The sequence below is a fragment of the Zootoca vivipara genome, chromosome 3 (genome assembly GCF_963506605.1).
Source record: "Zootoca vivipara chromosome 3, rZooViv1.1, whole genome shotgun sequence".
Lineage (NCBI taxonomy): Eukaryota > Metazoa > Chordata > Lepidosauria > Squamata > Lacertidae > Zootoca > Zootoca vivipara.
This window is the reverse complement of record NC_083278.1, coordinates 80,177,428-80,189,506: the sequence shown is the minus strand read 5'-3', so window position 1 is coordinate 80,189,506 and position 12,079 is coordinate 80,177,428. Positions and strand designations below refer to the sequence as shown.

Below are 12,079 nucleotides of genomic sequence, written 5' to 3'. Positions count from 1 at the left end.
GGCTCTAGTTGCTGCTTTTCATAACCGGAAAACATTTTTAAAATCGTATGATGGTTTTACCTGTATTAGGTCGAGCGATATTTCTGTTACTTGCATGGCTGGAACTGCCTCTGAATGCTTTAAAAAATATTTTACTGGTCAACAAATAAACTTGAACATAAATTGTAATTAGTAAATGTGATTAGTTTAAACTAAACTTATTTTAAATGAGGAAAATATATATCTATTTAAGTTAGGACATACCTTGATTCTGGGTTCTTCCTTGTACAGCTTGAACCTGCCCTAAAATATGCATTAAAACAGAAAATGTTATTTGCGGTTCCCAAAACTATTTTTAAAGACTTTTAAAAAAAAAAATTGATATTTTTATAGCTGGTAAGAGACTCTTGTCCTAATCCTTTAGTTTTTAACATAGAAGCACATGGGTCATCTAGTCCAACCCCTTGCAATGCAAGAATCTTTTGCCCAACGTGAGACTCAAACCCATAATAATAATAATAATAATAATAATAATAATAATAATAATAATAATTTATTTCTACCTCGCCCTTCTGGCTGGCTTTCCTCAGCCGCTTTGGACGGCTTCCAATGAAAGATTAAAAATACATTAAAACATCAATCATTAAAAATTTCCCTAAACAGGTCTGCCTTCAGATATCTTCTAAATGTCATATAGTTGGTTATTTCTTTGACATCTGGTGGAAGGACCTCTGTGTCCAGGTAGAACGATGGGGGTGGAGACACGCCTTCAGGTATACTGGGCTGAGGCTGTTTAGGGCAGGCATAGGCAAACCTGGCCCTCCAGATGTTTTGCAACTACAATTCCCATCATCCCTGACCACTGGTCCTGTTAGCTAGGAATCATGGGAATTGTAGTCCCAAAACATCTGGAGGGTCGAGTTTGCCTATGCCTGGTTTAGGGCTTTAAAGGTCAGCACCAACACTTTGAATTGTGCTCGGAACCCATAACCCTGAGATTAAGATTCTCAGGCTCTACCAACTGAGATTAAATATAGGATTTATGAAACAATAATTACAGAGAGAGATAGATTACTTAGCAGGAATGGGGAACTTGTGCCCCTCCAGATGTTTGACTCCAACTCCCATCAGTCCCAGCAAGTGTGGCTTAATAGGAGTTGGAGTCCAACAGCACATGGAAGTCCAAAAAAGTTCCCCATCCCTGTTATGGTAGAGATGGGTCTGGTCACAAGAAAGATTCAAACTAGTTGAACAGTCATTATCTTTTTCCAGGGAACCTTGGGAACTGTAGTTCTATGGCATGGATGGAAGGTATGGAGAACATCTTATGAAACAGGGATGATTGAAGTTAAGCTACTTTTTCCTTGGTAGAACAACGGCCATTTAAAGACATTCCCGTGGTGTGTAATCAGACATAAGCTTCTGTGGGCTGCTCAGGATTGCGGTCTTGGTAATGCAATGTACTGCCTCTGTACTTACTTGATGCTACAGCTGCTACTGAGGAGTAAGCTGGATGGACGTTGCTAGAACCTAAGAACAAACCAGAGAAGCCCTCACTATAGCAAATGGAAAAGGAGAAAAATCAGTATGCAAAACAGAGGATGAGGCGAAATGGTCAAAGTGCACTGTTCTTTGCAGATGACGATCCTTCTTTAAATTGTAAGAGCAGGGGGTGGGGAGGGTGGGGAGGGGGGGTCAATGCACAGGAACCAGAGCAGCAAGACCCATCACCAGAGCCAGGGGGGCCCCTGTCCCCATGAACACAGCGAGCTCTGAGGTGTAGGGAGCAGCGGGAGTGGCGCTCTAGAAGGCTGAGACAGGCAAGGGCCCACAGCCCAGCTCCCTACTTGGCCAGCAGGTGGGGCTGCCTAGCTCTGGGAGGAGGGGTGTGATTCCTCAGCTGGAGTAGGCTTGGAACAGGTGAGGGTCACCTGCCTCATCAAGCCCAGGTGCTGCAATCAGCGTGGAGATGACAAAAGGGAAGCAGAGCTGAGGGGGCTGTGTTTGGTCAACTGCCCATGTTGATGGGCCTTGATTTGGGTGTTTCTGGACTGCCACAGGACTGTGCTTCGGGTTTGACTCTGTATTGTATCCTGACTACTAGACTTTGGACTTGGCTTGACCATGAACCTTGTTTCCTGACCTTTGGATTTTGGACTTTGGTTGTGTGAACTGACCCCCAGACGTTGAACTTGGCATACTGACTTGCTGCCTGGTATGGCCACCCAACTGTCGACCAAGCTGACATCCTATGGCATCAGGTAAATTATAAATTCAATCCTTTGCAGCCTTTGCTTGACTTCAGAGTTTTATGAATTCACAAAATGGCTTGAACACACTCTAGAGTCTTCCTTTTGAATTTAGCTGGGCTGAGATTTTACTTGTCCTGCTACAGGTGACAGCTTGGGGAGGCCTAACTAGACCCACAGGTTGGTTTCTTCACTCCTGTTACAGCACAAATACATTGTTAAGCCACTGTGACCTCTGCCATTCTGCTCACCTATGTCCCTGACCTTGTGCATCACAACTGGAGGTTTTGTAGCTGCACCAGTAGTCGTCTGGGTAGTGATGGTTGTAGTGCCTGTAGTTGGGGTTGTTGTTGGCTTTGGAGTTGTGCTGACATATTCAGTTGTCCTGATAGCAGCTTTTGCTGTTGTAAATGCACCTTGTGTAGTTTGCAATGGCACTGCAGTTGTCCGATACTCTTTCCGTTGTGAACCTCCTGTATTAGTATAGAAATATAGTGAATTAATATCAAAGAAAAGGCTATCTGCTATTTGCAGAGATGCAAAACTATAGATGCTGTGAATTTAGCGTCAGCTGCACATTTTTGGGGGGTGCTTGTGTGTGGTGGTTGCTATCAGCTTTATTGGACACTTGACATGGTGTTGCTGAGTCTCATATGGCAGCCTTTGCTCCCAGTCCCTACAAGTACAGTTGCAAGTCATGTTTTGTGAACTTTTGCAAGGTCTGTGAACCATGGCCTGGTTTGTACATAACACCAAGTCATAGTTACAACAAACCAATGTTCATAAGCCACCCCAAACCCCTATGAGTTAAGATCATGGTTTGTTAGCCATAAACAAACTATAATTAAGAAGCTGGGCAGATTCACAAGTAATACTAAGCCATGGCATTAAAAAAATGTGTAGCATTATGTGTGAACCAGGCACAACAGTAAAGCCCACTAATACCCGAGAGAACTGGGATTGTCATGGACTCTAGTTAGTGACGGGCCAAATCTTGCTTATGTGACATGGGTTAATATTACCCTGTGGAGGAAAGTGGCAAAAAGATGTTTATTTGAAACACTTATGGGTGAAGGTTTTGCTGCTTTTTAAAAATACAAATAAGTAACAATGTTTCTGGTTTAAAACAGCTTAGGAATTCTGACTGGAATGCACATTTTACTGCATAATGAGAAACTTGATTTACATGTAAATGATTTGATCTGAGGTGATATAGAATTAATTACATGTCCAAAGGAAACTACAAATTACCCACCACAGTTCTGCAGTGACTTATCATGATTGCCACTTTGAGGGAAATTATGATTCAAAGATAATGAGGAAAGTAAAAAAAAAATCCAGTTTTGCCGCCTGTGTTAGAACAAAAGTGATTTAAGCTGTGGCCCTCTGTAGGGTGGGCATATGAAACCTCTCCTTCCCTCCCCCTCCTTTCTCTTGATTATATTCTGCATCAGTAGTAGCTGGTGAGAAGATCATTGGAAAAGACCCTGATGTTGGGAAAGATTGAGGGCACTAGGAGAAGGGGACGACAGAGGACAAGATGGTTGGACAGTGTTCTCGAAGCTACGAACATGAGTTTGACCAAACTACGGGAGGCAGTGGAAGACAGGAGTGCCTGGCGTGCTATGGTCCATGGGGTCACGAAGAGTCGGACACGACTAAACGACTAAACAAACAAAGTAGCTGGTACCCATTGTAACTAGTGGGGCAGAAAGCAGAGAGCACAGCAGTAGTTGGAGCCCAGAGGTGTAGCTGGGGGGCAGGGGGCTCTGGGCGCAACACCATGGGAGGCGGCACTAACCGCAGGGCCTGTAGTCACTCCCGAAACGGCAGCGTGGGGCTTGTGTCTGCCCGCCGCCTCTCCCTCAGCTGCCCTACAACTGAGGGGGAGGCGGTGGCGAGACTCCGTGCAGCGTGCCCTGCCCCAGCTCGCCCCACCCAATGGGCGGTTTTCTCTCCTGGGTGCCTGAGCAACAAGCTACGCCACTGGTGGAACCAGAGCCAATGACAGGCAGAGTCAACAAATTCTAGTTTTATCCCCATCCTCTCTCATGCTGAGTTCTGCCAAGGGGGAACACTGAGGCTAAAGAGGAGGAGGCAGGTGACAGGCAGCACCAATCCCTGGACTGGTTATAAGTAGGTAGGTAGGCAGGAAGATGGGGCTGACTGAGGGCAGGCTATGATTGGTGGGACAGTTATCCATGCATGCTAGTGGACCAGCCTCCATTGTTCTGCATCAATGTCACACTTTTCTCAGCTGGAGTGTAAAGCTTGTTAGTGTTGATGTGACAAACTGTGTGAGGCCTGGAAATTGCCCTAAAAAATGTTTGTGTGTCTGTTGCTCACTTCCAAAAATGAATTAGAATAATACCAAACCTAAACAATAGAAAAATAATATAATTATCTCTCAAGGTAGAAAACTTTTTAAAAATGACCTTTTCAGTTTTCTCAAGCAATTATTACTGGTGCAGAATACCAGAAATTTCTCGCAATAAATGCGAATTCCTCCTAATTTTGCACAAAATATAGGAACATGGGAAGCTGCCTTATACAGAATCAGACCATCGGTCCATCTACATCCATCTTGTCTACACTGACAGAAGATGCTGAGATTTGCACTCCTCACTGCATTGTAGAGTGTGGTTGTGTATAGGTACTAAATACTTTCAGCAAAGTAACATTTAAAACACACACACAAAACAAAAACGCTGCATCCATGTTTCATAGCACAAAGGCCCCATTCCACCTCTTGTTATGGCAACAAGTCATGTGTAACTTGGAATCGTAGAGCTGTTAGGATGCCTCTCTTCTTTTCACAGATCTACGATTCCTAGAGTTCATTGGGAAGAGGGACTGACCTTGAATTGTGGATTGTAGCTCTGTGAGGGGAACCGGGCCTCTTAATAACTCTCAGCGCACTTAACAAACTTGAGTACTCTGGATTCTTTGGGGAAACAATGACTACTTAAAGCAGTTAGATGCTGTTTTAAATGTATAGTGCAGGTGGAGCTGTATATGGAAGAACACAATACACACACACTCCCAGAAGAAAATCTTACACTTGCCTTTAACAGGTGTGTTTGGGGATGATGAATATTCAAGTGTTGATGGGTACTGCACACCTTTTTTGGGTTTGCCCTCTGTGGAAAACAAACAGAAAAGCCAAATCGGAGCGAGTACATGACCTTGGAATTAAGCAAACACATTTTAATCCAGTAGATCTACAGCACATATCCAATGCAGTATAGGATATACATATTTAGCATAATATAAGTTCTTAAATAAACCTTCAGGTAATTAGACCTTTGCAATTTCCCCCAGGGCTTTCAATTATTCACTGCAAGATCTGCCATGCCAGCTGCTCTGTGGTACAAAAGAACATGTGGGTGGCCTAGTACCTTTTATGGGTAAAACTGCTTTAATATTAAAGAACAAGCAACTTCACATTGCTTTGCCATTCATATCTCCTGAGGTGGTGGTTGTTGTTTGCAAGGCTAACATAACAAAACTCATTCCACTGAATTAACAAAGATTTATGTCATGGATGCAAGTACCTCACAAAAAAAAAACCCCACGCCTCTAGGTGGTTCCCCTTATTTACCACATACATAATTTTTAATCGAGTTCCGTTTCATTACAGATTGTTTTTTAAAGCCCATTATTTATCATGATAATAGTGAAAGAATTCAATGTGTGTGTAAGCTACATTTGAGTTCACATTTAAACCACATATGGGAGATCGTGACAGTTATAGTCTGGTACAAACCATAAACCTTTCATTGTGCCACATCATATGTTACCTCTTTTGACATTTCCCACCTCAAACTACATTGCAAAGCAACATTTTTAGAAACGGTAAATGTTTTTAACATTTACAGCAGTAAGTAAATGTTTTAAGAACCTTTATAGCAACAAGCAATCATATGCCAGACCTAGCCAGACATGTAGATGTGTTTAAATCACTGTTATTGTTAATTTTAACTATTTTTAAATATTTGTTTTAACTGAATTTTATCTTACAATTTTAATCCCTCGTGTATACTGCTTAGATGTTTTACTGAAATCAAGTGGTATGTAAATTTTGTTAAATCAATTAAATAAAGAAATATACCCAATAGGAGTAAATCCCACTGAACTCAATGTGGCTTACATCTGAGTAGGCATGTATAGGAATGCACTATCAAGCACCTTAATTTCAAGGGGCTTAAGTATACAAAACTCTGAAATTCAGGCTGATGTGTGATAAAACTACAAGATGCCCAAGACTAAGCATGTAATTAATCAAACAAAGAGGAAGTGAATTAGATTGGCTTGCCATGCAGCATCTAGTCCTTGGTTTTTCGTTTTAACCCTAAATGTGTAAATACTTTTTTAAAAAAGGAACAATTGGCAATAAAAAGAAACAATTGGTATCTGACGAAGTGTGCATGCACATGAAAGCTCATACCAAAATAAAAACTTAGTTGGTTTTTAAGGTGCTACTGAAGGAATTTTTTTATTTTGTTTCGACTCAGACCAACACGGCTACCTACCTATAATTGGCAATATAGTTAGTTTTGATCATTTTTTAATGCATACTTTAATTGCTGCATGGAAAACTAAGATGAATATAATGTCCATAACTTCCCCAAAGACATCCAGAACAGATTGTGTTACTTTAGCAGGGAGTTCTCATTGATCTGAATGGAGTCATTTGTTTGCACATAAGCCAGCACATTTCAATACTCTGAAAGTGAGTACCAGCCAATTTGCATACCTCCTAGTGTCCTCATCATTTGAATCCTGTGAACTTGCCTCTCTTCTTCACGCTTCACAATATCCTGCTTCCTAGCTTGGTTTCCTCGACCCAATTCTTTGTTTTCTATGGGCCTTTGTACAGATCCTGATTCACCAAGCAGGCAAATCCCACACTCCTAATTGTTTGCTAAGTGGAAACACTGCCAGTATGGTTTTGTTTGAAACTTTGAAATGCCACTATTTTGGCTTGTAGAAAATGAGCTCAGTTGCAATAGATGCAGCTCAACTGCTCAAGCTTAGCTTGGCTTGCTGTTTAGATGTCATTCACAGATGACTTACTGCAATTTTTGTATTTGCAGTGAATTATTGAGTGGAGGGGAAGAATTCCAAGTGATTCAGACTGGTTTCAATCTCTGGCTTGTCTGAATTATTTGAAAGAATACCCCAAAGCAAAATTATTCCAGATAACCCCTGAAGACTTAAACCATATCTGCATTAATCATTTAAAACACTATTATATCACTGATAACAGTCATGACTACCCCAAATAATCCTGGGGACTATAGTTAAGGATGCTGAGAGTTTCCTCATCGTAGAGCTATGTTTCCAGAATGGTTTAACAGTCAATTCCTCTTCCCAGCGGTCTCTGTGAATTGTAGCTGTGTGAGGAGGATAGGGGTCTCTTAACAACTCTCAGCACTCTTAACAGACTATATTTCCCATAATTCTTTGGGGAAAGCCATGGCTGTGTAAAGTGGTATGATAATGCTTTAATTGTATTGTGCAGATGGGGCCAGTATTATTATATGGGTATCAATGCTTCAGTATCAATAATCAGATCATCTGATTATTAGTTTTCAAAGTATGACAGTGAAACAAAGAGATTAGGTATAAAAATACCTGAAACAATGAAGGACTCCCGCCACCGTGGTAAAGACAACGATCGGATCCCATTGGAGAAACTACCCTTGTAGCCAGATTGTCCAGCAACCTTTTGAACCAGGATTTTCCCTCCAGACTTGTCAATTGTACCACTGCAAAAATAAGGCATTCAGTTCAGAAACACCCTAGAATGCTGAAAGGCTTTTGAATGGCAAGCCTAACCCACACAGGTGCAAAATTCCAGGTGCCTTACACATTTTCTCCAGACTCCTCTCAGAACTGGACTTGTTCTAACCCAGCAGATAGTTCTTGTTCTTGTTCTTGTTTGTGGTTTTGTTTTTTTAAAACTAGGTTCACCTCTGTCTCTGACACACTGAGATGTGCTTTCTGGTGCTCATTAACTCCACAGTGCAGCACTAAAGCCATTTGGCAAGCTACTTTATAATTACAGGACTAAGGATAATTCTTAGGTGGAATGTACCTAGTCTAAACCTCTGATGTGAATCACTTCCACATGCTTAATCTACCCTGATGCGCAAGAAAAAGATTTCAGTTTCCAAATTAAGATCAACGAGTTCTACCCACAGCACATACCGACCAACCAAGGCCCAAACATGGAATCCATCACTGTGGTTCCATTGTTTGACTGGCTCCTGTGATGCTTGTCAATACACCTCCTTCCACTAACAGTGGTTTACATGGGGCTGCCTCTGAAGACAGTTCAGAAACTTCAGCTGGTGCAGAATTCAGCAGGTTGCTCACTGCAGAAAGACAGTTTGAGCATATTACAGCAATCCTGGCCTGCCTGCACTAGTAGTCAGTTAGCTTCTAGGCTCCATTCAAAGTGTTGGTTTTGACCTATAAAATCTTGAATGGCTCAGGACCACAATACCTCAAGGGGACCCCCCCCCCATATGAACAGAGTCAGAAGTGCAATCTTCATCTGAGGCCGTTCTATGTAAGGCCCCTCCATGAGGTCCAGACGGTGACAACAAAAGAACCACCCATTTCTGGAGTGGCTTCCCTCTTCTGGAATGCTCCCCCCCCTAGGGATGTTCACCTGGTGCCTTTGTTATATATCTTTAGGCATCAAGCAAAAATAATTCTCTATAACTAGACCTTTGCCTAATTAAACAATCTATGGCCTTTTAAATGTGTTTATTGCTTTTGCTTTTTCATTTGGTTTGTGTTGATATTTTGTAATTTTATGTTGTGAACTGCCCTGTATAAAGGGCGGTATACAAATGTTAATAATAATAATAATAATAATAATAATAATAATAGTTTTGCATTTAAACTTTTCCAGTTTTACAGAAATTCCACTTAAAATAACAAATGAGATAAACTGATGAAAGGTAAAGCTAAAGCTAAAGTTTGTCTGAAGGAGAAGCAAGACTGACGTTCATGCCAGTATTCAACCGAAAGGTATGCACACCTTTTGTGAGAAAGCCAAGCTCATCCTGCCACTGTGAGCTCTCTACAGAGTGCTTGCTGTTACCCCTAAAAGGTTGTTAGCCCAAAATAAATGTGCTACAATATATACCTGGTTAGCTATCAAGTGCAGTAAAGTTAAAGGGAGAGAAGGGATGATTAGTTTGAAGTGACTGTGGAACTGCTAAGCTTGTAGAATTATTTGCTCACACCTTGTGAGTTTCTACCACTGAAGCAACAATCATATTTCCCTGGGGTTCTGTGCACTGTCTTAGACTGAAGGACAACTCTGCTGACCTGTGAATAGCAGCGCCACATATACTGGAAAAAGAAGCGTAGATATCAGTGCCGTAGACACGATATTTGACATCCTGACATCCAGAGGGACACTTAGCGATAAATTCAGGGTTGATTATCTTTGCAGCTTTGATGTCACAGTCGATCTGAGGAACATCTGTGAAGGCACAAATGGAATGTTATTTTTAATATTGATGCTCTTGGTAGCATTGAAACCATGCAATTAACACAGAAGTCTTACGTCAGCAGCTGCTTGTTCTTTCTTTTTAGTACTTAAGTGGTGTACATTTGTAGGCAAAGAAGAGTAAGTCAGGATTCTGGACTAGACGGCCCTTTGTCCTGATCAAGCAGCACTTTGCTTACTTATGTATTTAAAGCTGTGTGATACAACCCGTTTTGGTAACTTGCTTTAAGCAGAAGAGCTCTGGTGTGCCCCCAAGATGTGCAGTGAATACCATACATGAAGCCTCTCCCTATTCTCACACAAGGTTGAGGTTCAAAGCTCCCATCTTCCATCAGGCAGGTGCATTGCTTTTTTCACTTACACAGTTTGGACTTTTTCTTCTTCGTGGCTTCTTTGGTGGCATAGATACAAGTCAGCAACAGAGCTGAAACAGAGCACGTTGGACAATGTGAGGGAAGCAGACATTTGCAGCATCAGTTTGCATGACATTGAAGGGTTTTCTGGAATGTACAGTGCAATCCTATGTGTGTGTACACAGAGATAAGCATCCCTTAGTTCCGTGCTGCTTACTCCCAGGATGTGTGCATATAACGGATAGCCAACATGATGTCCTCCAGAAATCCTTGAACCCCAACTTCCATCAGTCCTAGGCACTGCAGCCAAAATTCAGGGATGATAGGAGTTGGAGTCCCATCATTCCAATACCCCTGGTGTATAGGATTGCAGCCTCCTATTGTTTATACCAGTTTTAAAATTCTCCAGATGAAACATCAGTACTATTACAATCTACCTTTGTTACTCCAAACCTTGTATATCAAATTATCTTAGATTTTAAACTCGTTTGGAGGCAGTGGCTCATCTGTCTTTTCTGATGAAAGTGGTTTCACCCAACCTGAATCTGTGGGATAGGTTGGGCTATATATAAGCAAGCAAACAAAGCAGAGGTGGTAAAATATGAAAGTATGCCCCTTATTTGGTTACTTACCAAATATTGTTGCAATTGTTGTTCTTGACTTCATGATGAGAGTCTTGGAATTTTAATCAGGTTCACTGTAAAGTAAAATAAAACAAAATCCAATACTTCCTCACTTAGTTTAAAAATCTCATTTTCTTACCATTTATCTGTGGTTTGGTTTATCATTGTTTGAGTAGATTAAGGTTATGTTTCTTGAAGTCCTTTCAGAGTACCCTAGTTCCTTCCAACGTTTGCTTATTTATTTTAAAAACTGACACATTTATCAGAGGGACATTTTTTTAATTACTGTATTTTTCATTGAATGGCTATGATACATGCTGTTTTTTTAAACATGTTGTTTTCTTTTTGTTGGATTTAAATACTAAATAATAATAGTAGCAGCAGCATCAACATTCTAAGGTTGAAGTCAGTGATGAATGCTTTTTGGAAGGACATAGGTGTGGGAAAAACACAACCAATCTGTAATTCCATCTAGAGAACCATACAACCATTCCAAAGCCTTATGTCGATAAATCCTGGGACCCAACAAAAGGCTTTTTTTTACCTCCTTACTTGCTTCATATTGCTTCTATCACACCAGAGTATCAGTATTGGCACCCAAACAGCAAGCATACCTGGTAGAAGAGAGGCTTTTGTGGAGATTTTGACTTATTGTAGCTGATTTGGGGCACCCTGAAGATGTGCGACAGGACGGGAGTTCTGATTTATAGCATCGATGACCCACAAGCCCACTTAGCTGAAACTGCCCTAAAACCTGGAAAGGTGGTCACTTTGAACACACTGATCACACAATCAGATATCTCTTTGAAAAGAGATTTTATTTTTAAAGCAACCGTCTTTTCCTAATATTGGGAAAGTTGTAACATTTTAAAGAAAATAGATGTTTTGAAATCACACCTAAGCCCCAGAATGTCTTCCTTTTAAATTATGTTATTGATAGTCTGGCTTTTAGAATGCACTTTGAAGGCGCTGGAAGATTAAAGATCTTCTACCAGTGGATTGTTTAATCTCACAAGCAGTTTGGCCATGGCTAATCTTATGTTTTTAAATGGAAGTGCTGGTTTTCAGAATTTTATTTCCACCTGTGGATTACATGTGCAAACAGAAATTCTTTATGGGCACAATGTGATTATCCTGGGCAATGTAAGCGGTTTACTGTCACTAATCTTCTTCAGGAGTAAGTTTGCCCAGTCTTTTCTACAGATACAGATGTTTTTCTTCTCTCTCTCTCTCTCTCTAGACTGGTGATGATGTTGCTTCAGTAATAGCATAATAAACAGTAGCGGACTATGGTCATTTTAAAAATAGTTGGAGGAAGTGGCTTATTGGAAACACTCTCAGCTT

The 12,079-nt window shown here is 41.0% G+C and overlaps 1 protein-coding gene across 3 annotated transcripts in view; it reads right to left on the bottom strand.

Moving 5' to 3' along the window:
- The window catches only part of VIT (vitrin), a 39,938-nt gene that overhangs the window by 16,177 nt on the left and 11,682 nt on the right, over positions 1–12,079 (bottom strand). For 2 of the 3 annotated variants that reach the window (XM_035108289.2, XM_060272901.1), the window contains exons 2-10: positions 10,745–10,809; positions 10,121–10,183; positions 9,576–9,732; positions 7,866–7,999; positions 5,294–5,368; positions 2,480–2,701; positions 1,459–1,509; positions 244–282; positions 61–117 (exon numbers count right to left, since the gene is read on the bottom strand). In XM_035108289.2, the coding sequence (XP_034964180.1) occupies positions 61–117; positions 244–282; positions 1,459–1,509; positions 2,480–2,701; positions 5,294–5,368; positions 7,866–7,999; positions 9,576–9,732; positions 10,121–10,183; positions 10,745–10,778 (832 nt within the window). In that variant the 5' untranslated portion in view covers positions 10,779–10,809. The remainder of the gene's footprint in view (positions 1–60; positions 118–243; positions 283–1,458; positions 1,510–2,479; positions 2,702–5,293; positions 5,369–7,865; positions 8,000–9,575; positions 9,733–10,120; positions 10,184–10,744; positions 10,810–12,079) is intronic. The other variant, XM_060272902.1, reaches the window with a different exon arrangement.